General features: G+C 50.1%; 17 protein-coding genes across 17 annotated transcripts; 7 read left to right on the top strand and 10 right to left on the bottom strand.

Annotated features, from left to right (window-relative positions):
- Window positions 1-550: 550 nt before the first annotated feature.
- Window positions 551-1,270, top strand: KL928_004732 (uncharacterized protein; the record flags this gene model as incomplete). Its single annotated transcript, XM_043205463.1, has 1 exon — window positions 551-1,270. The coding sequence occupies one exon, from the start codon at window positions 551-553 to the stop codon at window positions 1,268-1,270; it is 720 nt and encodes a 239-aa protein (XP_043058224.1).
- Window positions 1,271-1,431: 161 nt separating this feature from the next.
- On the bottom strand, window positions 1,432-2,783 carry KL928_004731 (uncharacterized protein; the record flags this gene model as incomplete). Its single annotated transcript, XM_043205462.1, has 2 exons — window positions 1,432-2,562; window positions 2,685-2,783. 2 exons carry the CDS (start codon window positions 2,781-2,783, stop codon window positions 1,432-1,434), a joined length of 1,230 nt encoding a protein of 409 aa, XP_043058223.1.
- Window positions 2,784-3,115: 332 nt separating this feature from the next.
- KL928_004730 (uncharacterized protein) lies at window positions 3,116-3,856 on the top strand (the record flags this gene model as incomplete). The annotated part of the gene is made up of 1 exon (XM_043205461.1): window positions 3,116-3,856. One exon carries the CDS (start codon window positions 3,116-3,118, stop codon window positions 3,854-3,856), a length of 741 nt encoding a protein of 246 aa, XP_043058222.1.
- Window positions 3,857-3,881: 25 nt separating this feature from the next.
- On the bottom strand, window positions 3,882-5,603 carry KL928_004729 (uncharacterized protein; the record flags this gene model as incomplete). The annotated part of the gene is made up of 1 exon (XM_043205459.1): window positions 3,882-5,603. One exon carries the CDS (start codon window positions 5,601-5,603, stop codon window positions 3,882-3,884), a length of 1,722 nt encoding a protein of 573 aa, XP_043058221.1.
- A 33-nt stretch (window positions 5,604-5,636) lies between these two features.
- KL928_004728 (uncharacterized protein) lies at window positions 5,637-6,233 on the bottom strand (the record flags this gene model as incomplete). Its single annotated transcript, XM_043205458.1, has 1 exon — window positions 5,637-6,233. One exon carries the CDS (start codon window positions 6,231-6,233, stop codon window positions 5,637-5,639), a length of 597 nt encoding a protein of 198 aa, XP_043058220.1.
- Window positions 6,234-6,367: 134 nt separating this feature from the next.
- On the top strand, window positions 6,368-7,810 carry KL928_004727 (uncharacterized protein; the record flags this gene model as incomplete). The annotated part of the gene is made up of 1 exon (XM_043205457.1): window positions 6,368-7,810. The coding sequence occupies one exon, from the start codon at window positions 6,368-6,370 to the stop codon at window positions 7,808-7,810; it is 1,443 nt and encodes a 480-aa protein (XP_043058219.1).
- A 319-nt stretch (window positions 7,811-8,129) lies between these two features.
- On the bottom strand, window positions 8,130-9,851 carry KL928_004726 (uncharacterized protein; the record flags this gene model as incomplete). The annotated part of the gene is made up of 1 exon (XM_043205456.1): window positions 8,130-9,851. One exon carries the CDS (start codon window positions 9,849-9,851, stop codon window positions 8,130-8,132), a length of 1,722 nt encoding a protein of 573 aa, XP_043058218.1.
- Window positions 9,852-10,009: 158 nt separating this feature from the next.
- KL928_004725 (uncharacterized protein) lies at window positions 10,010-11,515 on the bottom strand (the record flags this gene model as incomplete). Its single annotated transcript, XM_043205455.1, has 1 exon — window positions 10,010-11,515. One exon carries the CDS (start codon window positions 11,513-11,515, stop codon window positions 10,010-10,012), a length of 1,506 nt encoding a protein of 501 aa, XP_043058217.1.
- A 102-nt stretch (window positions 11,516-11,617) lies between these two features.
- Window positions 11,618-12,412, top strand: KL928_004724 (uncharacterized protein; the record flags this gene model as incomplete). Its single annotated transcript, XM_043205454.1, has 1 exon — window positions 11,618-12,412. One exon carries the CDS (start codon window positions 11,618-11,620, stop codon window positions 12,410-12,412), a length of 795 nt encoding a protein of 264 aa, XP_043058216.1.
- A 6-nt stretch (window positions 12,413-12,418) lies between these two features.
- On the bottom strand, window positions 12,419-14,955 carry KL928_004723 (uncharacterized protein; the record flags this gene model as incomplete). Its single annotated transcript, XM_043205453.1, has 2 exons — window positions 12,419-14,761; window positions 14,827-14,955. 2 exons carry the CDS (start codon window positions 14,953-14,955, stop codon window positions 12,419-12,421), a joined length of 2,472 nt encoding a protein of 823 aa, XP_043058215.1.
- Window positions 14,956-15,488: 533 nt separating this feature from the next.
- KL928_004722 (uncharacterized protein) lies at window positions 15,489-16,556 on the bottom strand (the record flags this gene model as incomplete). The annotated part of the gene is made up of 1 exon (XM_043205452.1): window positions 15,489-16,556. The coding sequence occupies one exon, from the start codon at window positions 16,554-16,556 to the stop codon at window positions 15,489-15,491; it is 1,068 nt and encodes a 355-aa protein (XP_043058214.1).
- A 91-nt stretch (window positions 16,557-16,647) lies between these two features.
- Window positions 16,648-18,483, bottom strand: KL928_004721 (uncharacterized protein; the record flags this gene model as incomplete). The annotated part of the gene is made up of 1 exon (XM_043205451.1): window positions 16,648-18,483. One exon carries the CDS (start codon window positions 18,481-18,483, stop codon window positions 16,648-16,650), a length of 1,836 nt encoding a protein of 611 aa, XP_043058213.1.
- A 102-nt stretch (window positions 18,484-18,585) lies between these two features.
- On the top strand, window positions 18,586-19,581 carry KL928_004720 (uncharacterized protein; the record flags this gene model as incomplete). Its single annotated transcript, XM_043205450.1, has 1 exon — window positions 18,586-19,581. The coding sequence occupies one exon, from the start codon at window positions 18,586-18,588 to the stop codon at window positions 19,579-19,581; it is 996 nt and encodes a 331-aa protein (XP_043058212.1).
- A 952-nt stretch (window positions 19,582-20,533) lies between these two features.
- Window positions 20,534-21,441, bottom strand: KL928_004719 (uncharacterized protein; the record flags this gene model as incomplete). The annotated part of the gene is made up of 2 exons (XM_043205448.1): window positions 20,534-21,322; window positions 21,412-21,441. 2 exons carry the CDS (start codon window positions 21,439-21,441, stop codon window positions 20,534-20,536), a joined length of 819 nt encoding a protein of 272 aa, XP_043058211.1.
- Window positions 21,442-21,633: 192 nt separating this feature from the next.
- KL928_004718 (uncharacterized protein) lies at window positions 21,634-22,086 on the top strand (the record flags this gene model as incomplete). The annotated part of the gene is made up of 2 exons (XM_043205447.1): window positions 21,634-21,654; window positions 21,730-22,086. The coding sequence occupies 2 exons, from the start codon at window positions 21,634-21,636 to the stop codon at window positions 22,084-22,086; spliced, it is 378 nt and encodes a 125-aa protein (XP_043058210.1).
- A 115-nt stretch (window positions 22,087-22,201) lies between these two features.
- Window positions 22,202-23,055, bottom strand: KL928_004717 (uncharacterized protein; the record flags this gene model as incomplete). Its single annotated transcript, XM_043205446.1, has 2 exons — window positions 22,202-22,543; window positions 22,864-23,055. 2 exons carry the CDS (start codon window positions 23,053-23,055, stop codon window positions 22,202-22,204), a joined length of 534 nt encoding a protein of 177 aa, XP_043058209.1.
- A 102-nt stretch (window positions 23,056-23,157) lies between these two features.
- Window positions 23,158-24,273, top strand: KL928_004716 (uncharacterized protein; the record flags this gene model as incomplete). The annotated part of the gene is made up of 1 exon (XM_043205445.1): window positions 23,158-24,273. The coding sequence occupies one exon, from the start codon at window positions 23,158-23,160 to the stop codon at window positions 24,271-24,273; it is 1,116 nt and encodes a 371-aa protein (XP_043058208.1).
- Window positions 24,274-24,584: the final 311 nt, after the last annotated feature.

Here is a 24,584-nt window from a genome sequence, read left to right as displayed (position 1 = left end):
GAAAGCCAGTCAGTCTCAATCGCTACAGGGACACTTTGGCGCTCACACAGGCCTCGTTCAGCTGCCACAGTGTACGAACACGGGCATTGCGGTCGACTTTTTCCAGCAAATTTCAGTCGCCACGAAATTGAACTTATTGTGTGAAAAAAATCTGATTCGCTACATTTCCTAAATTTTACTCATACACAAGTTTGACGTGATTCCAAGAAAAGGAGCAAATCCCGTTAAGAGAGAGGTGCATCTGGAAAAATATATTTCGACGCGAAACCCTGCATACAAAAGCAAGAAGGCCAATAAGTTCCATTGGTGCGGGCTGTTAAATCCCGCACTGCCTCTAAGCTCTATGTATCAAAAGAGCCAATAGGTGGGGGCTATGCACCTTGGAAAGCCATACTTCTACAAACAGCAATTTCAAAGACCGATTTGGGAAGCCAAGAACAGGGCCGAGAATGCTCATATTCACGGACTTTTCGCAGATCATGTTGCGAGCCATATATAATTGAACAGAAATTCCATATAGTCCTTCATCAACTCTTAGTTAGAATTCAAAATGAGATTCCTTTCGCTTACCTCTGCTCTGGCTGCTCTTGCTTCCCTCGCTGCTGCTGAAGAACTTACCACCTACTCTCTGGTTATCAACAGAAACGGTGCTGTCTTCACCAAAGTCTTGACCTCTACCGTTGGTAACACTGACCTCGGATATGCCGCTCAATACGCCACGGACACTTCCATCCACGTCTACACCGTTGGAGATGCTGAGGCTTCTTCTTCGTTCTGGGCATACGTTAACGGTGCTACTTCCACTGAGTCTTCGTCTACTGCCACCTCCACCGCAGAGACCACTTCGACTACTGAGGCTTCCTCTTCCGAAGTTACCTCCACTGCCGAGTCCACCGAGGCTTCTGCCACCTCTTCCAGCGCTGCTGAGCTGACCACTGAGAGTGTTGTTCTGTACAAGAACAACCACCTCTTCACCAAGGTCGTCACCAACACTGTCGGCGTCGAGAACCCTGAGAAGGCTGCTAACGCTGGAAACACCAACGTTTTGGCTTACACCGTTGGTGACGCCAGCGCTTCTGCTTCCTTCTACTCTGCTCTGTACGAGAGAACTGCTTCCGCTCAGTCTTCTTACTACTCTAGCGGCTCCTCTTCATCTGCTGCCGCCTCATCTGCTGCCTCGGTTGCTACTTACGAGGGTGCTGCTGCTGAGACTGTTGCTAGAGTCGGTCTGGGTGCTTTGCTCTCCGGAATGGCCGTTCTTCTTATGTAAGTTGTGACGGGGTCTCTATAGCTTTCAAATAGACACTTGCAAAGCTAGCTAATTTTTTAGATATCTCGAAGACTAATTGACTTTAGTATGGCTAATATAACCAATCATCGACTACATCTTAAATTATAACTTGCTTTTACCATATTTAAAATTAGTTGATTCTAATCGAAAGGATTAGTTCCGGTAGCCTCGGTTCTGAGCGATCTTCCGTCGTAATTGTGATCATCTTCCTTTCCACGAGGAAGAGACTCCATCGGCAGGTTCTCGTTGGCCGTCTTGTTCTGCTCCTTGACCTTCTTTCTGTTTCTCGCCATGAAAATGTACGCAACCAGTCCTCCAACCAGTCCAACAACAACGACAGGAACCACGACTGCTGGAGCAATCACAGAGGCCTTGCTTTTATGACTGGAAGATGATGATGTAGAGGTAGCAGTAGAGGTAGAGCTCGAGGTGGTGGAAGTGCTGCTACTGCTGCTGCTAGAACCGTTGTCCGATGGCACTCTCTCAATACTTCCCTGTGATGAAACAAGCTTCACAGCAGGTCCTTCGTAACTGCTGTATTTGCTTGAAAGATCATCATCGTCAAGGAAAGGAGTCAGCACAATTTGCACCCAGCCGTCATTTCCCTCGTCTATCCAGTCCGAGTCTATAGTGAGTGCTATATAACCGTCAGAGTTGGGAGAGTAGTCGGTGGTGTAGAAAGCAGAGGAGTTTGTGTCTTCTGAGTATGCCCGCAGACGAATCTGAACCTTTGAAATTCCATCATCGTCGTTATCTGGGTTCCAATATAGTGGATTCCAGGTAATCCAGTACGTCTCGCCAGCGACAAAGCTGGTAGCGTTTGCGATACACAACGGATCGCTACTTGATGGAACACGCTCGTTCATACAGCGCAAAACCGGGGGAGCAGCTAGCGGAGTTGGGTACGCAGTGTTCGTTGGGGTTGGCGAAGCAGAAGTAGTCGAGCTATCAGACACAGTTGGGGTGACAGCATAGGGAATACCAGAGCTGTCAAGAGACACCCAAGCAGTTGCCGACGAGGTCACAGGGGAAGCATCCACCGTCACTCCATCAATAGCATAGGGAGTGAACGTCGTAGTGGTGGTGCCTGTTGTAGTGGTCCACACCGAATCCGTCAGGGCAGTGGTTGCATCTCTTTTAGCTAGAGGCACAACGGCGGGTTCTCTCTTGAGAAAGGCACCTTCAGTAGTTCTCAAGCATATCGCAAGAAGAGGTAAGGCAGTGATTAGTCTCATGATTTGCGAGTAAAATTTGAGGCTACCTGAATTTTTCTGAATCGAGCTTGGAAAATTCTCCTCAAATGTGGGCGGAAGGACTGATGGAAAAGATATTTTTCACATCTTAAATCCGGAATAGCCCTTCTCGGTAGAAATGGGAAATATGACCACAAAACGTAAGACTTACTAATCACAAAGCCCACATACGCAAGGTAGGTAGTTGCAGCTTGTGAGGGATTTTGAATCCTGGCCAATGAAGCTGGAGTGACGCTCATCAAACTGATCCCGGACCCTGCGTGCCAAGAAACAATAATATCGGCATTTGTGTTTTCTCTGTGGACATGCCAATTTGTTGGCTTTTTTTGGAAATTAATTCAACTGACAACAAGGACCCTAATAATGTAGCTGAGCTGAAAAGCGCAGTCCTGATTTGAAAGTCGCAGCTATTGTGATCATGCAGGTGATATTTGCGATAAGTCCTTTCCTATTGGCTGCAACTGGCAACCAGCTCAAGTCTCGGTAACAGTGTGGCCCGACTACGGGTTGCACAGGATCATCATAAGCAAAGAAATTTTTCACAATCCCAGGCAGCTTCTCTTCTTTCAAAATGCTAGCTAAGACTCTTCTCCAGACGTCAGGACTCTTGCTCACTCAGCTGGGAGCTGCTTTGGCAGCTTCTTCTGAGTTTATCATGTATGGTGGACTTCACTCATCTGATTTTCCACCAGGATCCACCGTTGTTCTTCAATATAACGAGGACAACATCGTTGGAGTCTTCCCTGACTGCTCGACGTGCTACAACTTCACCGGATTTATCACCGACGAAGGATACTACGAGCTCACCCAAACTTCTCAGGGCTACTTAGACAATCCGCTCTATTGGACTATTAACGACGACACTGGTTTGGTGACGGTCAACACGACCGGTACCACTGAGCCAATTGTGATCCAGACTCACTTTGTCTACTACAGCGGAACGATGCTTTATTCCTTCAAAGAAGTCGATTACAACTCGACGTACTACTTGTACTTCCAAGGAATTGATGGTGGACTTTCAGATCTTGGCACCAACTACACTGCTACATTGGTGCCAAGATTCGAAAATGGCTCTTACTACATGTCCTACCAACCAGACGAGGCAGCAACAACTGACGAGTTGTCCACCACCATGAGTCACATTCTTGGCAGCTCTACGTCATCGAGCTCTTCTACCACGTCGACCAGCTCTTCGACCTCTACCTCGTCCGCAAGCTCTAGCTCCAGCTCTTCGTCGTCCGCAGGAGCGGCAACACTGGCCGGTGTGTCGTTTGGAGGGGCTGCTTTGCTTCTGATGAGCCTTGTGTTCTGATTACCTATATAGGTCAATATACTGTCTAATTGGCAATCACGCGTGAATGTAGGAGTGTAAACAACGAAATCAGGGCAAGGAGCCACCAGAAAATGGTCTGCAGTCCAAGGTTGTTGAACAGAGACCTCATCCAGGAAGTCAGCATCGTTCCAAAGTAGCCCATGCCAGCATATGCTGCCATTGCAATTGCCGTCTGAATGTTGCGGTCCTCAGCAGAAACGTGCATGTTCAGCAACGTCGCAGCGAAGGCAAGTCCAATCAGGAAGAACGTGTTTTGTGCCAGGAGAAGAACATAAAGGAAGCCGTAGTAGGCAGATTGGGGAATTCCAGTCACATCAGGAGCGACAAAGACGAAGAGTGGCAGGAAAAAGAAGGTGACAATGAAGCTGGTAAGACTGACGCGGTAGCCACCCAGAATAGCGCCGTATTTGGCAGCCAGCGGCACGGCTATGACGGTTATTATGATGGCAACCACCAGACATCTAATCACAATAACAGGTAGATCCACCCAGCTGATTCCACATCCTCCTTTGAACATGAACGGAAACCCAATGGAATCCTTGTTCAACGATTCTGTGAAATAGGAGTCAGCGAGCTTTGCAAACACAGCAGACAGATAACCAAACAGCGTGTGCGAAATTATCATCTGGATCAGTTTTGGTCTGCTGTAGGTTGCAAAAACCGGAGCAGAACTATCTTCTGCAGCACCTGTAGGGTCCTGGAGCTCGATGTCATCTTCGCCATCCACCAGGCCATCATTTGCCGTAGCGAATTTGCGGCTGTAACTTCCTTTGGATGACGACAGGCCGAGCTTCTCTCTGATCAAGTTACCAAAGGCAAGCCCCCGATCTGCTTGGTGGTCAAGATACGGATGAGTTTCCTCGAAAAAGAGGAATGTCAAAAGAGCCGTGGAAAGCAGAATGATGGCCAGCACAATGTTAGGGAGCGCAAACGGGAACACCTTGATGAACCGTCTGTCAGGTGGAGCATCAGCAGGAGGTGGTCCAGTCCATGGAGTAATGAGATTATTGCCAATGAGGGGTCCAAGCCATGATCCCACGAAATAGGAGACTGGAATGGTCAAAAATGCCAAAGGTTGATGGTTTAGTGATGGAGTCACTTCTCCCAGAGCTGTCCTCACCAGCGTGTGGTTGGCATTGAGCAGACTAGCGGCAAATTTCGCTATCCAGATCAGGTAGAATTTTCTTCCGAAGCCGTAGAGCAGCATAGAAAAGGCCAAGGAAATGAGGCCAGTCAGCATGATTGGCTTGCGGCCAAAACGTTCGGCTTGAAAGGCCCAGAAGATGTATGTAAGAACCTGTGGTGCACCGTCGGCAAAAGCGAGGTAGCCAATATATTTGAGCACTTCATCATGGGCTTTTGCCGTGTGGAAGCTCTTGATAATATGCCAAATGTAGCAATCTGTTGAGAGCTCAGCGGTATACTGGGCTACCTGTATGAGCAGTAAAATACCAACCTGGAGCTTTGGAAAGCCAGACACCTGCTCGCTGAAGGCCACTCTTTTCATGTTGAACAGAAGAACACTTGATCGTAGGTAGAAATAAAAAGGGTAGCAAGAGACGGGCATTGTAATTCCGCGTTGCGCGGGTGCGCGGTGAAACTCGTAAGTGCATAAGGCGCAAAGCCGTCGAAAAGCCCCCACGGCATGCTCGGGAACGCAATCTTCTGCAATGACGTTAAACAGCGTCGCATCACTAAGCTTTACGGAATTACTATTTTCAGGCATTCGGCCAAATCTAAATCAGGCTACCTAAATCTATTATAGCAACATAAGACAGAGAGACAGACCCATAGCGGCAGAGACAGTTCCAAGTTGCAAACCTGCTGCTCCGTTAGAGCTGCTGGTCGATGACGAGGACGACTCTGTGCTAGTCTCGGAGGCCGAAGTAGAAGTTTCCTCTTCAGAGGAGCTGGACTCGGTGGTGGTGGCCGTAGCACTTGCACTGGCTGCCGAGGCAGACGACTCGGATGAAAGGACTGAAGCCCTGCTGTAGAAAGAGGCCGATCCAGACGAATCGCCAATAGTGTAAGCAAGGATGTTGCTGTCACTCATGTACTGATCCACGTAATCGATGGATTGGCCAACGGTGGAAGTCATCACCTTAGTGAAAAATGCACCGTATCTGGAGATGACAAGGGAGTACGTAGTGACAGCGGCAGACGCAGTGTCAGTCGACGTGGCACCCATTGAAAGGCCAGACAGGGCAAGGGCAGAAACAAGGTTTTGGAACTTCATGGTGTAGTTGAAAATTGGAGATTGGATGGAGTATAAGTTATGAATTTGTTCCACCTTTTTGCTGGAGCCCCTTTGGAGGGAGGGTCCAGCACCTTTCAAATGTGAACTGCACGGACTCATCGGTGATTAATTTTTTTCTTGACTGCGTGGGCGGCTTTTCTTTTTTGCAGCTCATGCAGCACCGGCTCGCACTGGGGCAGCCAATATCCCGCCTCTGAACTGGAAAGGACCCAGGTCAAGATGGTTGGTTGACTATGATTGAAATTTTGGCCGACTTCCCACTGTTTCAGGTGGCGATCGTGTCCATTGTGAGGCTGGTGGACTCCATTGGGGAAACGTCCACGTTTCCCTACATGTACCATCTAGTCAGGTACGTCACGGCCACTTCAGATGAGAGCAAGATCACAGTGTACATCTCGTATCTGTCTGCAACCGGAAGTCTCTTCCATATCATCTTCAACCTTTTCTGGGGTTTCCAGGCAGACTATTGGGGCCGGAAAAACGTTCTGCTCATTAGCTTGGTCGGACAGGCTGTTTCGTTGCTAATAGTTGCAAACAGCACGAGCTTCATCGGTCTGCTTATTTCAAGAGTCGTTTTTGCCGTCACGAACAACACCCTATCGACTATTCGGACAATCCTCGGAGAAATTGCTCACGAAAAGCGGCACCAGTCGCTGGCGTTCTCAATTGTGCCGCTTTTCTACAATCTTGGGTTCATGATTGGGCCTTTTTTGAGCTCTCAGCTCATCACCATACCCAGCAACACGGACGATTTTGGCGATCGTCCGTTTTTCAGGGCCAATGTTGTGATAGCAGCTCTTATTTTGCTGGTTTGCATTATAGCGTTCCTTTTCTTGCAAGAAACACACCAGCAAATAAGGTATAGATCCGATTTTGGCCTCGCTTTGGGAAATAGCATCCGCAGCAAGCTGGGCTTCAGCGAACACACGATAAAGGAGGATCCGTTTGAGATAGAGCTCGACGACGGTCTCCTTAGCGAGCCCGAAACCGAACCAGAAACCGAGCTTGCAACTGATCCAGCAGCAAAACCCAAAAGCAAATTTGGACTCAACTCAAAGATCGTCCATATCATAATCAGCCAGTGCTTCTTGATGTCGCACATTCTGATTTACTCACATTTCCTCCCCGTTTTTCTGTCCGCTCCTTTCCAGCCTGAAAGCTTGCATTTCCCTCTTGGACTGAAGGGCGGTCTGGGCATGTCATATAAACAGGTGGGAACCATGCTGTCCGTGGGAGGACTGGTCGGGATCATAATGGTCCTTTTCCTATCTCCTGTATTGGAGCAAAAATTTGGCATATTGCGAGCATACCGTCTAGGAGTCTCTGTATTCACGATATCCTATTTTGTGCTACCGCTTGCGGCATTTGGCGAGCAAGATGATAATACTTTTGTTTCCACCGTTTTGTCATACTTTAGCGTGCTGCTGAAGGAAATTGGAGGAGTCATATGTTTTCCGTATATCTTCATTCTTCTGCATCGTGCTACGCCGCCGGAAAGTGTGTCGTTCCTGAATGGAGTGGCAATGAGTGCAAGTGGTCTTGCTTCTTTTGTGGCGCCATTGATAGGCGCAAGGGTCCTGGCATGGACAAATACACACAGCGTGGCCACCTTGTTCTGGTGGATGCTGGCTCTCTATGCTGCGTTTTCTCTCGTTCACACGATTGCATTGAAGTGATATAGATAATTGCATTGAATGGCACTGACATTTTGATAGTGTTATTGATGTAGCATAGAGAAAGGAGAACGACATTCTAGTCTCTTATCTGTGGGAAGAGCAGAGACTGGTCCTGTGATTTTCGTGGGGGAGATGGTGGTGTTTTGAAATTGGCTGATAATCCACTTCTGCTAGTGAATGGTGTAACAAAAAGCTTGTCATAGTTTCAGGTAATCACTACTCAATTCTACATTTCCAGCCAAAAATTAAATCTCGATAAAAATAAAATCCACTCGTAATAAAATCAATTTCCGCGAACTAAACTTACACGGGACCAGATCTACATCTGACCCACGGATCTCGCACTCATGACCACCTGTAAGTCGCTTTTGTGCTCGTAGCTTCCGGATGCAAAGTCTTTCTCCACTTCCACGACTGTTCCAGGATAGCCCACGCCGTTGATCGGCTCGTCGTCCTCGAAAAAGCCGTTGGTCTCGACCAGATACTCCCATGTTTTTGGTGTCTCGCTATACTCATCAGGGTACAGCTTAGGCTTATAGATCAACCCGAGAGCAGTGTAGGCCACAAATCCAATGATAAACGTGTACAGCCAGCCACCGTAGAAAATGTTCGAGGCTGTCTGGGTCAACGCTTCCGGATGGTACGATCTGTAAAGACCAGGAATGGCGATGATCGGAGAAATGAGCCACGCTGCTGCTGCCCAGAGGTTGCATCCCTTGTAGAAGTAGTAGATTCCCTTTGGGTTTTTGGTGTACAACGAGGGAACGTGGATGTTGCCCTTGCGGATAATGTAAAAGTCAGATAACAGACACCCAAGCAAAGGAGCGACGAATATGGAGTACGACCCGAGAAACGAGACAAGCGTGGCTGCAGAGTTAATCATTTTCCATGGGACCATTCCCCATGCCAGAAGCCCGAGGAAGATCTGGCCACGGACAATAGTGAAGTATTTTGGGAGCAGGCCGCACAGGTCAGCAGCAAACGGAATAGAGTTGCCAAAAATGTTTGTGCCCGCTGCACCCAAAGCAAACGACACAGAGCACAAGAACACAGCACAGCGCGTGCCTGGGCCCCACTCGTTCTCAAGAATAGCAGACAGCAGGTCCCACATGCTCCAGTACGACTCTCCGTAAGCTCTGCGGATGGAAGCATTTGAGGCCATGCCGATCAGCAAAATTGCAAGCGTCGACGGAATGTAGCCAATCGATTGGGGCCAGATGGCACTGTGTTTTTTCTTTGCGTACCGAGCTATGTCTGGCTGGTTGATGATCATTGCAGACACCGATCCGATGATAGAGTTGATCATGTGGATCCATTCGTTTCCCGTGGTGGTAACTCTCTCCACACTGACACCAATATCGTAGTCTCCAGGACCACCTCCCTTGATCATACAGAAGATGAACAGACCAAAGGCCGCAATAGGCATGATGATGCCCTTGACGGTGAAGAACCAGCGGATCTGTCTTGGATGCAGAAACATCAATGGGAACTGCACAATCCAGTACAGCAGAAACGCAACCATCAGCCGTGTCGTGATCTGAGCGCTGTCGGGGAGATAATTAGGAATGTCTGTCCATTTATGGCCAAACACACAGCGCAGAGCAATATCGAAACATCTTGAGCCATAATAGGTCTGGACACCAAACCACAACGCAGCAACAAACATACGCACAAACACAAAGAAGCTGGCAAGCCGCACGCCAAAGACTGCCCTTGCAACTGCAGGGTACCCGATATGGTAGTCGGCTCCCGACCGGGCAGAAATCACCACCAGGAAACAGCAGAAGAAGGCAGTTATGATCGCACCGCCAATAACGTGTTTATAGGGAAGCCCCGTAGCTTTCATGAGCGACGACCCTGTGTTCCACGAGCTAACTCCAAACGCTGATTGGAACCAGACCACGATGTAGTTGTACGTCTTCCACGTTCTCTCCTGGGGAGGCGTGGGTTTCAGGTCGGGGTTGGCTCTGAGCAGGTCATCGTCATCCTCGGTGTCGTCTCGCACAGACACAAAATGGTCAAACCGTTTGAGGACGTTCATTTTGATGAGAGTTCACCGATTTGAGGCTCATTTTTATAGTTTCCAAAAGTCCACCGAGACTTTGATAAGTTGCCCTATCGTGCATGAAAAAGTTTCGCGAATCTGGAAATCAGAGATTGGAGATAAAGAAAGTTTTTTCGGGTTGAGAAATACGTCTGCTATTCGAAAATATAGGACAGCTTGCCCACGGACCCGGCCATGCTGGACGCTGCCCGCTTTACATACTGGCCTGTAATTTTTGATGCCAACAAGCCATCGTTATCTCTATCCCAGACCACAGAACCCCGCAAGATAGTGTATCGTGGCCAGTTGGTAAATTCCACTCCTTCAAAAGGCGAGTAGTCTATGCCGTGGTGGAGCATCGAGTTGGACAGGATGAAGGGTGTCATTTTACCCTTTGGGTACCAGATAACAAAGTCTGCGTCCTTGCCCACAGCAATTGTTCCCTTCTGCTCCAGGCCGTACAGTTTTGCCGGGTTGGAGCAGCACAGCTCCACGTACCGTTGTGCAGTAATTTTGCCGGTCTCAACACCTTTGCAAAACAGCAGAGGCATCCTTGTCTCAATGCCCGGCAGGCCGTTCGGCACCTTTTTGTAGTGGGGGATCCCGTTGACCAGCCCGGCTTTTTTCCCTAGCGGGTGGTCGTAAATAGTCGGGGCATGGTCGCTGCTGAACACAGTCACCGTTCCGTTCTGAATGGCTTTCCAGACTCCGTCAAGCTCACTTTGGGATTGTCTCAATGGCGGCGAGCAAATGTACTTGGCCCCCTCAAAGGGGTCATTTTTGTGGACATGGTGCGAGCACTGGTGTTTCAAGTAGTCGGCGGTCAAAAATAGGTACTGCGGACAAGTCTCTGCAAATATGGGCACCAGATTGTTCTGCGCCTCTCTGACGGTCGCCAGGGCCGTCTCAGACGACATGTGCACAATCAGAATTGGAACGTCGATCATCTTGGACAAAGAAATCACCCGATAAGTGGCCTCGTCCTCGGCTACTTTCGGACGGCTCACGGAGTGGTAAAACGGATCTGTAAGTTTCTTCTCCTCCAGCTTCTTGCCTATAAAGTCAATGATATCGGCATTTTCCGCATGGATCATCGTAGTGATGCCCAGCTTACGATTTGACAGAAGAATATCGAGCAGCTGCTCGTCGGAAAGACGATATCGAGGATACGTCGTGTACACCTTGACTGAAGTGATTCCGTGCTGCTGGGCCAGCAGGGGAAGCTGGGTCCCGAGGAGCTCGTCGCTGGGGTTGGAGATAATCACGTGGAATCCATAGTCGCAGTAAGACTTGTTTTTAGCCTGTGTGTGGTACTCTTCAACGGCAGAAACCAGGTCGAAGTCGTCCTTGGAATTTTGGATCGCAAATGGAATCACTGTGGTTGTTCCTCCCGGCGGAGCAGAACGTGTTCCTGACTCAAACGTGTCGCCAGCGGGGGTGTTCTTCTGGGACAGGTGGACGTGCGAGTCGATGCCGCCGGGCATGATATAGCCTCCCTCGGCATCTATGATTTTTTTTCCCGTGAGAGGTGTTGCTGAGATCTGTTCGATGATGCCACCTTTGACACCAATGTACGTTGACGGTGGCATCACATCGGAGCCCACCACCACAAGCCCGTTGTGGATGACCAGGTCGAATTGCCCTCTTTGATACGAAAACATGCTGTCTTCGATTTGGCCGAGCCAGCTCCTTTTTATCGCAGATAAGTTGCCCGATCTTGCATATCAAATAAAAAGCATAGCCAGAGCATCTTGATAATTTTCATGTCTCTACAATTGGAAGATCTTCCCTCGGTTGGGGGCTCCGGGACCTCCATCAAGGTTCTCTTTGTCAATCCCAACGCCACTGCCTCGATGACCGCGTCTTGTCTGAAGATGATTTCCAGCAGTCTTCCGCCGGACACCACAGTCTATGGATATACGGGGCCAGCTGGTAAAGCCCCGGTGACGATCGAAAGTCACCTAGACTCTGTGATATCTGCAGCCGAGTGTCTCAGAGATGCCTACCCTCTCTTCTCGCAGGTCGATGCCGTGGTTGTTGGCTGCTTTTCGGACCATCCGCTGGTCAACTGTATTCGAGAAGAGTTCGATATTCCGTGCTGTGGAATAATGGAGGCTGCGTTCTACACTGCTCGGATGCTCGGTGGAAAGTTTGGCGTGCTCTGCACCGGGTACCGGTCACAGATTCGTCACCAGTACGCCGTCCAAGGCTACGGCCTGGAAAAGTTCTGTGCAGGTCTTTTGTCGACGAAGCTCACGGTCAAGGAGCTGGAGACGAAACCAAAAACGGAAGTTCTTTCGTTGATGGCCAGTTGTGCAAAGCAGCTAGTTGAGCAGCAGGATGCTGACTGTATTGTTCTTGGATGTGCTGGGATGGCAGATATGGCTTCTGCCGTGGAACAGGCACTGGAAGGACGCAATGTGCAAGTCGTCGATGGAGTGTGCTGTGCCGTTAATATTCTATCTGGGTTGGTACGTATGGGGCTGAAAACGTCCAAGCGCGGACTGTTCACGTGGGCCAAGCCGGGAAGAGAATTAAGGGGCCAGTCTTATTTGTAAGCTATCCTATACAAGTTTATCAAGCCATAAAGAAGGCCGAGCAACAGTGAACTCTTCCTCCAGGAAGTCCCCCTCGCTCGACGCTCCCACGAGAACTGTGTACGTTCCCGCCTCCATAATCCATTTATCGCGAGCTTCGTTCCAGTACGAGGTGGCGAACTTGCCGTCAATCGATATGCGCACTTTCTTAGAACTTCCTGCTTCCAAAAATATTTTGCTGAATCCTTTCAGCTCTTTAAATGGCCTTTTGATTGCCGGGCTGTTCTGATGAATGTAAACCTGAACAACCTCGGCACCCGCACGGTGGCCTGTATTTTTCACCGAGACCTCCACCTTCAGCACGCCGTCGTAGTCCACCTTCAAAGCAGACAGAGCAAAGGAGGTGTAGCTCAGCCCGTAACCAAAGGGAAACAACGTAGGAACATTCAGTGTGTCATAAAAGCGGTAGCCAACATAGACGTCCTCGCCATAGAGGACCCTGCCGTTTTCTGTCCCGAAATTTATATACCCAGGACAATCTTCCAACCGTTTGGGGAAGGTCAGGGGCAGCTTTCCAGCAGGATTGATGTTGCCAAAAACAACATCTGCAATTCCGCTGCCTGTTTCGTTTCCACCGTAAGAAGTGTACAGCAGAGCCTTTGCTTTGCTTTTCCAGGGCATTTCGACTGGCGTTCCTGCCTGGATCACCACGACTGTGTTTGGATTCGCGTCCAGCACAGACTCTATCAGACGGTCGTTGTGGCCGGGAAGTTTCATGTTCTTCCTGTCTGATCCCTCAGATTCCCATTCTTTGTTTAGCCCCGTGACAAGAACAACCTGTGAGGCCAGGCTAGCTGCCTCCGCTGCTTGCCGGATCTCCTGCTCGTCATCTATCCGCGGAGCACCACCAAACATCAGACCTCCAGCTCCAAAAAAGACAGGATTCGATTGGTGCAGCATGCTCGTTGGGGACGAGCCAAACTCAATACGCAGCTTGTACCGTTGCCCGGCTTTGACAAAATACGATCCCCGGACCTCGACTGTTCCTCTTCCGTAAAACGACTCTCCGGCTTTCTGGTTGTGCAAATTGTCAATAATCAGCTCGTCGTCCAAAAACAGCAGCGCAGTCCCGTAAACACTGACACCAAAGTCAAATAGGCCGTCTGACTCGGAAACGAAGTTTGACGTGAGACAACAATAAAATGTGCTTGACTTTAATTTCGGATTGACATAGTCATTCATCCGGAAATAATTGATATCTCTCAGGGTCAGGTCATCAACTGCGACTCGCTCCTTAACCTCAAAGGACTCGTTGTAGATCTGAAACCGCACGCCGGTGCTCCCATTGTCTAGCTTCAAATAGCGAGCGAGAGAAGGCATGTATCTGTGAGAATACGCCCCGATCTGAAATGTTACATTCTCTGGGCCAATCTCTTTGCTAATTGCGTCCAATGGAGAAACAGTGTAGTACGGGGTCACCAGTGCGGAGCCGCCGCCAGAGTAGGCAGTGTATATAGCGTTTGGACCAATGACCAAGGTTTTTTCCTTCTGTAGTGGTAGCACGCTATCCTCGTTTTTCAAGAGCACCACGGCCTCGCCTGCCAATTTCCTCAGAAACGTTCTGGTTTCAGGAACATCGCGTTGCTCCTCTGTCTTATCGTCCTCAACGCCCGCATCTATGACACTGTTAGCCAATTGCAACACCCTGCGAGCGCGGCCGTCCAGTACGTCTTTCGAGATTTTTCCTGCAACTAAGGCCCTGCTTAGGTTAGCTCCTCTCCAAATTCCCGGACCGGGCATCTCCAGATCAAGACCCGCCAGCAATGCTTCGGTAGTGGAGTAGGTACCGGTCCAGTCTGACATGATGAGGCCTTGATAGCCCCACTGGTTTTGGAGAATTTCTGTGAGCAGATATCTATCCTCGCTCACATGGACTCCATTGACTCGGTTGTAGCTTGTCATGATACCTTTGGGCTTGGACTCCTTGATAGCAATTTCAAACGGACGGAGGTAGATCTCACGCAAGGCACGCTGGGAAATCACCGAGTTCGAACTGAATCGCTCGTGTTCCTGGTCGTTGCCGACATAGTGCTTCATGGTGGCAGCAAGACCTGTTTTTTGAAATCCATTGATATACGCAGCAGACAGGATACCCGATAGATACGGATCTTCCGAAAACGACTCGAAGCCACGTCCGCCGAGAGGAGCCCGCTGGATGTTGGCCGTAGGGCCTAAGATCACGTGCACACCTTTAGCTCGGGCCTCTTTGTCCAGCAATTCGCCCGTTTGGAACAGCAGATTGCCATCCCATGTGGACGCGAGGGCCGTTCCTGACGGGATGCATGCGGTCGGGGTGCTGTTGAAATGGTTCTGGCCACGAATTCCATTCGGGCCGTCCGAGGTGCGGATTTTGGGAATTCCAAACTGTGGCAGACCAGTTGTGTGCCAGTAGTCGGCGCCTGGGAATTAGGACTCGGGGGATATGACGTACCTGCGGTGAGAGCAATTTTTTGAGCTTCGGTGAGCTGCTGAAGCACTTCCTCAACTTCGAATCTCCGAGACATTTGTGTAATTTAGTGCTTAGAAATAATACTATATGTACCTGGAATTTTTCCTTCGGGCAAGATCACGCGCGATAACGTTTTATCAATTTTTCTGATAAGCCAGAAAGATTTCACTTCCCATATTGATTGTTGCAGGCTTGAAGAAGCACCATGTTTTGGATATAGCTTGGTTGAGCTCTTCAGGGCTGTACACGAAATATCACCGCAAAGCAGATTTTGACGGAGTAGCTGCAGCAACGCCCACCAAGGGAAGGCAGTCATTTCAGTCTTGTTGATGACGCCCGTAACCAATCTTCAATATTCAGTATCGGGATCAGATTTCACATTTACCGTAGCATTGACCGCATATCCTCCCAGAATACTAACGACGGTGATTTTGACTTGCTTCTTCAGTATTCATTTCTGTGGATTAATCCGGAGGAGCAACCGTCACGTGCTCCGAAATGCCTAAGAGAGTTTAGCTCCCGACAGAGTTTGTAGGGCTGTCAGACTCAGCACTAGATTTCCAGATCTCTGTTTACTGTTCAGCTATACTAGCACTTTATATCTCCTCTACAAATCTGCTCACTGCCGACCTTGTTAACAGACGCAGGCTTTCCACTGCCGTAGAAATACTCAACCAGATTGGCAACGCACTTTCTCTCGAATGCCTTAAAACTGTCGATTGAGGTCACCCCCACATGCGGAAGCAGTGTCACTTTATAGTTTTCTAGGAGCTTTGGGTGAATTTTAGGCTCAAACTCGTGAACATCAAAACCTGCTCCTACGAGCTGGCCCCGTTCAAGAGCATCGATAACCGCTGCTTCCTCAACTATCGGTCCCCTGGCTATATTGACCAGCCGAACACGATCCTTCATGTGCTTGAATCTATCCCCGTTTATCAAATGGTGCGTGGCGGACGTGTGTGGACAAGCAACAAACACACAGTCGGTAACGGCGAGCATGTCGTTCAGATTTTCAAAGTAGCTCAGATTTTCTATTTTTTCCTCGTACTCCGGTTTTGGTGTTCTGTTATGGTATGCCACCTCCATCCCCAATGCCTTGCAAGCCACTGCCACACGGAACCCTATATTTCCGAGTCCAATAATTCCCAGCGTTTTTCCAGCCGGATTTTCACCCCACAGAGCTAGCGGTGCAGAGTCGTAGTATTTGCCGGTCCGAACACAGTGTTCCGCGTACGTAAGGTAGCGAAACGACTGAAGAACAAGGGCAACCCCAACATCTGCAGTCGCGATGGTGCAACAGTCTGGAGAGTTGCAGAAAAGCACGCCTTTTTTAGTCAAGTAGTCGACGTCAACTATGTCGTAGCCATGTCCTGACTGAACAATAATCTTGACCGTGTCGGGCAATGCCTTGACCGGCTCGCCTCTGAATAGGTAGTGGTGCACGTACGGCTGGCCCTTCAGCCAGGAAGAGCGACAGATGGCCTCTATACCAGCGAACTTCCCGTCTGGCTTCCGCACCTCGGCAATGTACTCTTCCTCTGATTCGCAGTTGTAGGTAATGACCTCAAATTTTTCGTTCAAGGTTCTCCAGGCGGTTTCATCATGGATGTTCTGAACGGAGGGTATGTACAGCACCTTTGGCTTGTGGTGAGTCATGATTGATTTTAGTTCTGATGGTTTTTTTTTTTTATATCGCCGATCGGGCAACTCGCATAAGCGGATCTTCTCTTAATTAGATAGCGCGAAATCAGTATTCAGGTACGTTTAGTATCCACATGGCAAGGCTCAGATGCCGGAACACCAAGGACCTGCTCTGGAAAAAGAACCGGAGCTTTGCCATGTTTGCCTCAACAGCTTTAGACTGGCTCGGTGGACACAGTCGCGATACGAGAAGGAAAAAGTTGGCGATGGTTGCAAAATTGAACCTCGACCAGGAGTACCAGAAAGACTCGAAATGGTGCGGTCTCAGTCTTCCAAGGATTTCGAGAGCTTCCGATGTAAGTGCAAGACATTCCTGCTCAATCCTGGGTCTCCCACCTTGGTCCTCTCTTGATTCAGTCTCCATCAAACGGAGAAGAGCACTGTAGATTAGCACTTTGGCCGTTAGAGTCGCAACAACCAGCGCTGCCGCACTCCTGCCGCCGGACAGAATCTGATCCAAGTTAAATATCTCCGAGTTCTCATTCCTCAGCGTGTCAATGCGCTGTAGAAGTGCTTTTGCTCTGTCGTAAGCTGGAATCAAAGGAGGAATATTTAGGTCTCCCAAACCGTCAATCACCATAGTCACACTCACGACGAGGCTAAAGATGCGCACTTCATATTCATGTTGCTCTTGCGATCCCCACGAGTCTGGGTAGAACGCAAAGTCAGCGCCGTCAACCAGCGACAAGTTCCATGCTTCTTTGGATATTAAACTCGCCCGTCCTAGAGATGTACTAAGCCATTTTTCCTGGACAAACAGTGTCCACCACAGCCGTCGACGGACTCTCTTCTCCCAGTCAGGAATGTTCCAATGACGACACTCTACATTAATTCCCATAGATTGGCAAATAGTGAACGCAACGCTTAGCAAAGATAATTCCTGGGTCGCGTCAAGCTCAACACTTTCAAGCGTCAGTTTCTGCGACAGCAGCAGGCAGGATTGGAGAGTTCCGTAGCACGGATTAGACGTCTCAGAAAGTATAGTAGCTCGGGTAGCAGAAACCAAAGACTCCACTGCTGGACACTCCATCAAGCTCAACTCGGGATGTCTGTGCCACCAATCGGCGGTGACGGCAAGAAGACTGCCAAAGAGCGCAGAAGGGAAGACCTTTGTGTCCTGCTTGGCAAACGTGTTGAAGCGGCCACGCGAGAAGACGGGAAAATACGAGTTCACGTGTTTGAGAAATAGCACCATGAGCTTGGGAATGTGCGGGCTGAAAAGCTGCTGTATAAGCGAATTGATACCGGGCACGTCGTAGTTTGTTGGTTTGCGCGAAAAGAGCACGTACTCTGGAATTCCCGCGTGGGCCACCTTTCGCATATGGCACTCTTTCGGTTTGGTACTCTCGAGATTTTTGGACAAATGCTGGACTACGGGGTCAATGTAGCCAGATTTATAAAGATACACGTTCTGGTACTTTTTGAAAGCATCGATGGAGGAGTGTTCGTCGTCGTCTCGCGTGGTGACAGGAGAGGCTATAGCAACGCTGCTGTACTGATTGGAGCCAACGATCAGCCCAAAAAGCTCGTTCCAAATTTCTGCATCAGGAATTAACTGGTCTGCGTGAAGACTGTTTCTCCGTTCGAGAGTTTTGGGGTCAAACGTTTTTTCCAGCACGTCAGCATCGTCTGTGTACGTCACACCAGCCATTGGATCAACAGGCTCCAGCTCCGCAACGGGGCTTACATCCACTTCGTTTTTCTGGGCCAGTTTGTGCCGATTTACAGGCGGTGCCTTATCTGTGAACTCACACCGGAGGTTGAATTTGGCACAGAGCTGGCACGGCGGCTCTCCGTCGATGACACAGCCCGACTTGCGCTTGCGACACCTGTCGCACGGGCGCACTCTTCTGGATCTGTAGGGCCGTTGAACGGGAGGCATGGTTGTTTGAGAGTTGCCCGAACTTAAATACTTTTTTTTTGCACCTTGCCCGCGCATGCATACGAGATATATATATGATAAGAAAATAGAGATCTCACATCCATGACTAGATTGCTAAAGGTCGCAGCTGCCCAGGTTGGCAGAATCGACATTGATACTCCCTACGAGGATGTGGCTCAGCGCATGATTGCCCTGCTGGACGAGGCGCACGAGAAAGGCGTCAGGCTCGTCAACTTCCCGGAACTCACGTTTACCACCTTCTTTCCTCGGTATATCATTCCGTTCGGCCCAGAACTCGACAAATGGTACCAGAAAGGCGACGTTACCAAGTTTGACCCATTCAAGCCATTTTTCGAGAAGGCCAAGGAGTATGGCATTGCCGTTTGTGTCGGCTATGCAGAGCTGACGGACGAGGACGAACATTACAACACCTCTGTCTTTGTCGACCAGGCAGGAAATAACATCAACAAGTACCGGAAAATGTTTTTGCCCGGGGACAAGGAGCCGCTCGAGAATGTTCCATGGCAGCACCTCGAGAAGAGATACTTTCTCGAGGGCAACTTGAACTGGAAAGCATTCAGATGGCCCGGAACGGGGACCGGCCATGGAGGGCCTATTATCGGGCAACTGATCTGTAACGACCGCAGATGGCCCGAGTCGTGGAAGATCCTGGGGCTCCAGGGAGCGGAGATCGTCTGTATCGGCTACAACACGCCGGTTTCCAACGTGGCAGAGCCGTCGCAGATGGTCAACTCCGACTCGTCTGAGACGATGGCTACTTTCCACAACGAGCTCTGTCTGCAGTACAACTCGTACCACAACTGCTGCTACTCTTTGTGTTCTGCGCGGACGGGCGCCGATGACGGCAAGTACTCCATGATTGCGGGATCGACCATTGTTGATCCCCAGGGCGTGATTATTGCCAAGTCGAAAACCAATGGTGACGAGCTTGTCTGGGCTGAGATAGACCTCGACAGCTGCTATCCGCCAAGAAACAGGGCTTTCAACTTTGCCCGCCACAGACGTCCGGAGGAGTACAAGCTGATAGTGGAGCAGAAGGGGGTTAAGGAGCCTGCTCCGCTGGAGGATGAGATGTAGCTGATAGTACTTGAAATGGGGTAATCAGCGTAGCATGGTAACTAGGTTGAAAATATTGTAGTTACACGGTCCCAGGGAAAGCTGAGAGTGGCAAATTGCAGACGATGAGAAATAGAGAAGTTTAATTGAAGCCTGTCTAGCTAAAATCGCGCCTGTTTCCGGTTCATCAAACGAGCTCTGTCTTGCGTAGCAGGAATAAAAAAACCGGGCGGTGTTTGATGAGCTCCACGTCTGCCCACCGAGTATCAGGTATTGACGATACTGAGCAGCCAGCTTCTTGCTTTTTAGGAAGGTGCGCAGAATCTTGCCTTTGCCGATGTTTCAACCAAGCTAACCACTGGAGGGAAGGCAGTCACAAAACGTCCGCACAGAGCTTACAGGAGGACTTTGATTATTGAAGCAGTTTCTGAAATACGGATCATGCAGTCCTTGCTGCCATGTGTTTGGCGGCAGTCCATTCTAGTCAATTGGGTCTGTGATCGTTGGTCAAAAGCTGATCGGCTCATACCAAGACCCGCAATTATCTCCTGCAGTGATCATCGGACACGGGAGCAATTAATCAGGCTGGCATATATATAGCTGGACCTCAAAGAGCACACTGCTGCCAGGCAGTCATGTGCATCCTGGCGCATAGTTTAAGAGCCCGGGCCTGCAGCTGGCTCTTGCATTCTCCTGGTAGTCTTTGAGGACTGGTATTGCGTAGCACCGTTTATTAAAAGAACAGTTCAGCCCACAACAACCGGCTGTTCTCTTCCCTCAGTGCAATAAGACTTTTTTACAACGTGCTTTCTCGGCACTACATTTGACCGACAGGCCAGAGCATTAATCTCACGTCACTAATTTCATATCAATAATCTCATATCACTAATCTCACTTCACATCTCATGTCACTAATCTCACGTCACTAATCTCACTTCACTATCTCACGTCACTAATCGTTTTGCACTAGTCCTCATAACCTTGGAACCAAAAAGCCGATGATAGCGTTCGCAATCTCCTCTGCGTGCGTTTCAAGAGCAAAGTGGCCCGTATCAAAATAACGTATCGCCAAATTCTCCCGCTTCACGTCTCTTCGAAAAGCTTCTGCTCCGGCGACGCTGAAAATGGCGTCGTTCTTTCCCCAGGCTAGCAGCACAGGAACGCCAGAGCGTCTGAGAAACTCCTGAAACTGCGGATACAGACGAATATTATTCTGGTAGTCAAAGAACAGGCCAAGCTGGATGTCTGTCTGTCCATCTCTGGAAAGAAGGGCCCAGTCCAGCGTCGACGGCGCGAGATCTACCGCCGACGTCTCAACAACACCATCAAAATACTGAGAGCAGACATTTCTCTTATCCTGAATATATGCTCTCAGCGCAGACGTCAGCTCGGGGTCGTTTTTTCCCGCTGCCCAGTACTTTTTGAGCGGCCCCCAAAACCTGTCGTCAATTCCCTCGGCGTAGGCGTTGCCGTTTTGCGAGATGACTGCAGTAATCTGAGAAGGGCTCTCAAGTGCAAGACGGAACCCAACTGGCGAGCCGTAGTCGAAAACGTAGATTGCGAACTTCGTCCAGCCAAGTTTCTTCACAAACTGGCCAACGGTCTCTGTGAGTGTCTCGAAATCAAAGACATAGTCTGCTGCCGGCTCTGTAAAGCCGAATCCTGGAAGATCTGGGGCAACGACGTGAAAAAAAGACGAGAGCAGAGGAATCAGGTTGCGGAACATGTACGACGACGTTGGGTAGCCGTGGAGCAGCAGCAGCTTAGGTTTGGACTCGGAGCCGGCTTCCCTGTAGTAGACGCTTGTGCCCTGGACTGTGGTGCGGTGGATGTGCTCACTGGTGGACATACTCTAATAATTGTAAAATCAATCTGTGCCATATTTATATTAATTAGTAATTGGGATCTAATCAGGGCTCTAATCAGGCTCTAATCGGGCTAATCTTTTTTTTTTTTTTCATGGCCACCAAAGAAAGGCTCCGGCCCAAGAAGTACATTTGCACGGAGCCACAGTGCGGCAAGTCGTACACGCGGCCCTGTCTGCTGCGCCAGCACCAGCGCACACACGCAAACATGAGACCGTTCCTCTGTCCTGTTCCTGACTGCGGCAAGGCGTTCTACAGACAATCGCATCTGGAGGTCCATTAGTGGTCCCACTCCACCACCAAGCCGCTGGGTTGCAATATCTGCCACAAGGGATTTGTCACGTCGCAGCAGCTGCTCAGACACAGAGCCAGCCACCACGAGCTGACTTGCCCGCACGGATGCGTCGACAAGTTTCCGTCGCAGCAGGAATTGTGCGACCATATGTTGCTTACGCATCTTCTGAACAATGTTGCCGATAGCCACAAGAACGATACGTGGGACGATCTGTTTTGCAAGGAGGATGAGTGCACGGGATACCCGCAGTACGACTCGTCTCTCAGTCTGTTTCGACACTACGACGATTTTCACGAGATGGTGCCGGAGTCGCTCTTTACGCATTTTGTGGAGTCTCCAGGAGGCCGTCGAGTGTCTGAGCCGTAGCTTAGGACGGCTTCAGTCAGATAGCGCCTCGTCCACCGGCGGGAGATGTGTGCATCACAGCAGGTTGGAATTTTATCCTAGATTGAAAGTCGCCAAGGATTGCGTTGCGGTGCGTCTAAAGCCGGTTGTGATTGTTTTGACAGGAAGAAACAGGCTGCTCTTCAGTCTGGCAGATGGGCCTTTCATTTGCATTAGAACTGTATGGGGCTCGTGTCCAAAGCACCAGATCAGACTGGGCAAGGACTGTTTCATGAGGATTTAGACCTACACTGAAAACTTTCTGAACATTCAGGTCTGTGCATTGTGCCATTCTCAGACGAGCTACCGTTTGCAGAAGTCCTACCTCATCACCAATCAGCGCTGCATGGGGATCAAACTGCAAATACGACATGTATTTCGCAAAGGTGCAATTTAACATAACCAAATATATTATTGCTGGTCTTTTAGCAACTGCCTTCTGTCAGCCACTCCAATGCCACCCGGAGTCTTTGTGAGGCGACAACTGAACGGCAATGTACAATGTCGTCTCAGCAACTTCAGGTTGCCCCATGGCCGCCCGTGCTTGCCCAGGTCTATTCTACGATCAGCTGCGAGATGCTGTTTGCAGCACTTGGTCACAAATTTGTGTACCTGCAGCGCGAGTTTCTCATCTCCCCAGGGCTTTTTCGATTTCTTCTCAGCACCACGCTGGAAATCCTGGCAAAAACGGCAGAGTAGTGAAAATACGAAAATACGATCCAGATCACCAAATACATCCACGTGCCTACTTAGTCAAACCTGGCTCTCGCGGCCGGCCTCCTGCTCCTCCTCCTCGATGTTGTGCGTGAGCGACACCATCTTGTTCTCCGGACCGACCAGCGTGATCAGAAACACGTACGCAAACACGGCTCCGACAAAAATAACCATCACGGTAGCATAGTCAAACACCTCCGAAGGGTCCTCGCCGTCGATCGGGAAGTGCTCGCCCATCGTCGTCTCGATGGTCGACGACGCCGACGACGCAAGGTTGCCGAGCTGGTAAGCGACTCCGACAACGAACGAACGGAAGTCTGGCGGAGCAAGCTCTGACAGATGGATCGGAATGACACCCCAGGCTCCCTGGACGCAGAATTGCAAGAAAAAGGCGCCGGCGTTGATTCCAGTGCCCTTGATGAACGCCCACGGGTACAGCAGAGCGGCGCCGCAGACGCAGCAGATGAGGATCGACAGACGTCTGCCGATGAAGTTGGAGAAGTGGCCGACGATGATACCGCCCACAAACGCGCCGATGTTGGCCACGCAGTTCGTCACGGTGGACCTGTCTTGCGAGTAGTTGTACAGCTTCGTCAGCATCGTTGGGTACAGGTCCTGGGAGCCGTGCGACATGAAGTTGAAGCCGGCCATGAGCAGCACGAGATAGATGATCATGGCCCAGTAGTTCTTAACGGCGCCGGCTGCCTTCTGCGAAAACGTTGGCTGCGGAATGCCGCAGTCCCTGTTGTACTGCTCGATTTCTCTCTGGCGCACAAACGCCTTGGTGTCTGGCAGCGACAGTCTGAAAGCGAACAGACACAGCGACACAGAGCCACCCAGCAGAAACAGCGACTTCCAGCCCATGTCGACGTTGTCTGCGAGCACCCTGGTGAACACGACGGCCAGAAGGTAGCCGAACGTGTAGCCCTGCTGCAGAAGTCCGGAAATGAAGCCTCTGGCCTCGGAGGGACAGTCGTCGAGCGCGGTGGCAGCGGCGTTTCCGTAGATTCCGCCCAGCATGATGCCGAAGATGGCTCTCACGCCGAGGAACTGCTCGTACGTGCTGACTCCGTAGGTGCCGAACTGGATGGCGGCCATGAGGAAGATGTTGAGGCAGAGCGGGTACTTTCTGCCGTATCTGTCGCCGAGGTAGCCAAACACGATACCCCCCACGGACCTCAGCATGAGCACGAGCGTGATCCCCCACGTAATCTGTTTCACGGTCTTGTCAAAGTACGTGGCGAGATTGGAAGCGTTCAACGAAACACAGAAAAAGTCGTACGCGTCCCAGGTCCAGGCCAAAAACGCAGACAAAAACATGACCCACTGTCTAGCAGGGATCAGCTTGAGACCCGGCAGCGGGTTCAGCAGGTGTTTGTTGGCCTTCATCATTTCCTTGGACGGCACAAGGTCGGTGAACCTTGTCTTGGCATAGTTGCCAATGGACCGTGCTGACAGGTCCAGAGGCTTCACCTCGTCCACGGCCAGTCCCTTGTAGTTGTCTTCCTTGACAGAGAGCGATTCCAGATCACTCATTATGAAATAAAAGTTGCAAAACTATTTTGCGAGACACCGGCTATATATCTGCCCAGACGGCCAAGGAGGTATGACTCGTTGCCTGCTTGGGTTGCAGATTTGAATGGGCTGTCTCCACAGTCTGCTGCATGGTAAATCCGGATTTGGCTCCGGGATTGTTTTTCGGCGATTGTGAAGCGCGCTTTCTTATTGTCATTCCCCAGCAAGTATGCCTCGGAGTCGCGGCGGAC

Source organism: Ogataea angusta, assembly GCF_019207475.1.
Source record: "Ogataea angusta isolate 61-244 chromosome Unknown 61-244_NODE_10_length_428612_cov_89.696788, whole genome shotgun sequence".
NCBI lineage: Eukaryota > Fungi > Ascomycota > Pichiomycetes > Pichiales > Pichiaceae > Ogataea > Ogataea angusta.
This window is presented reverse-complemented; position numbering and strand designations above follow the sequence as displayed.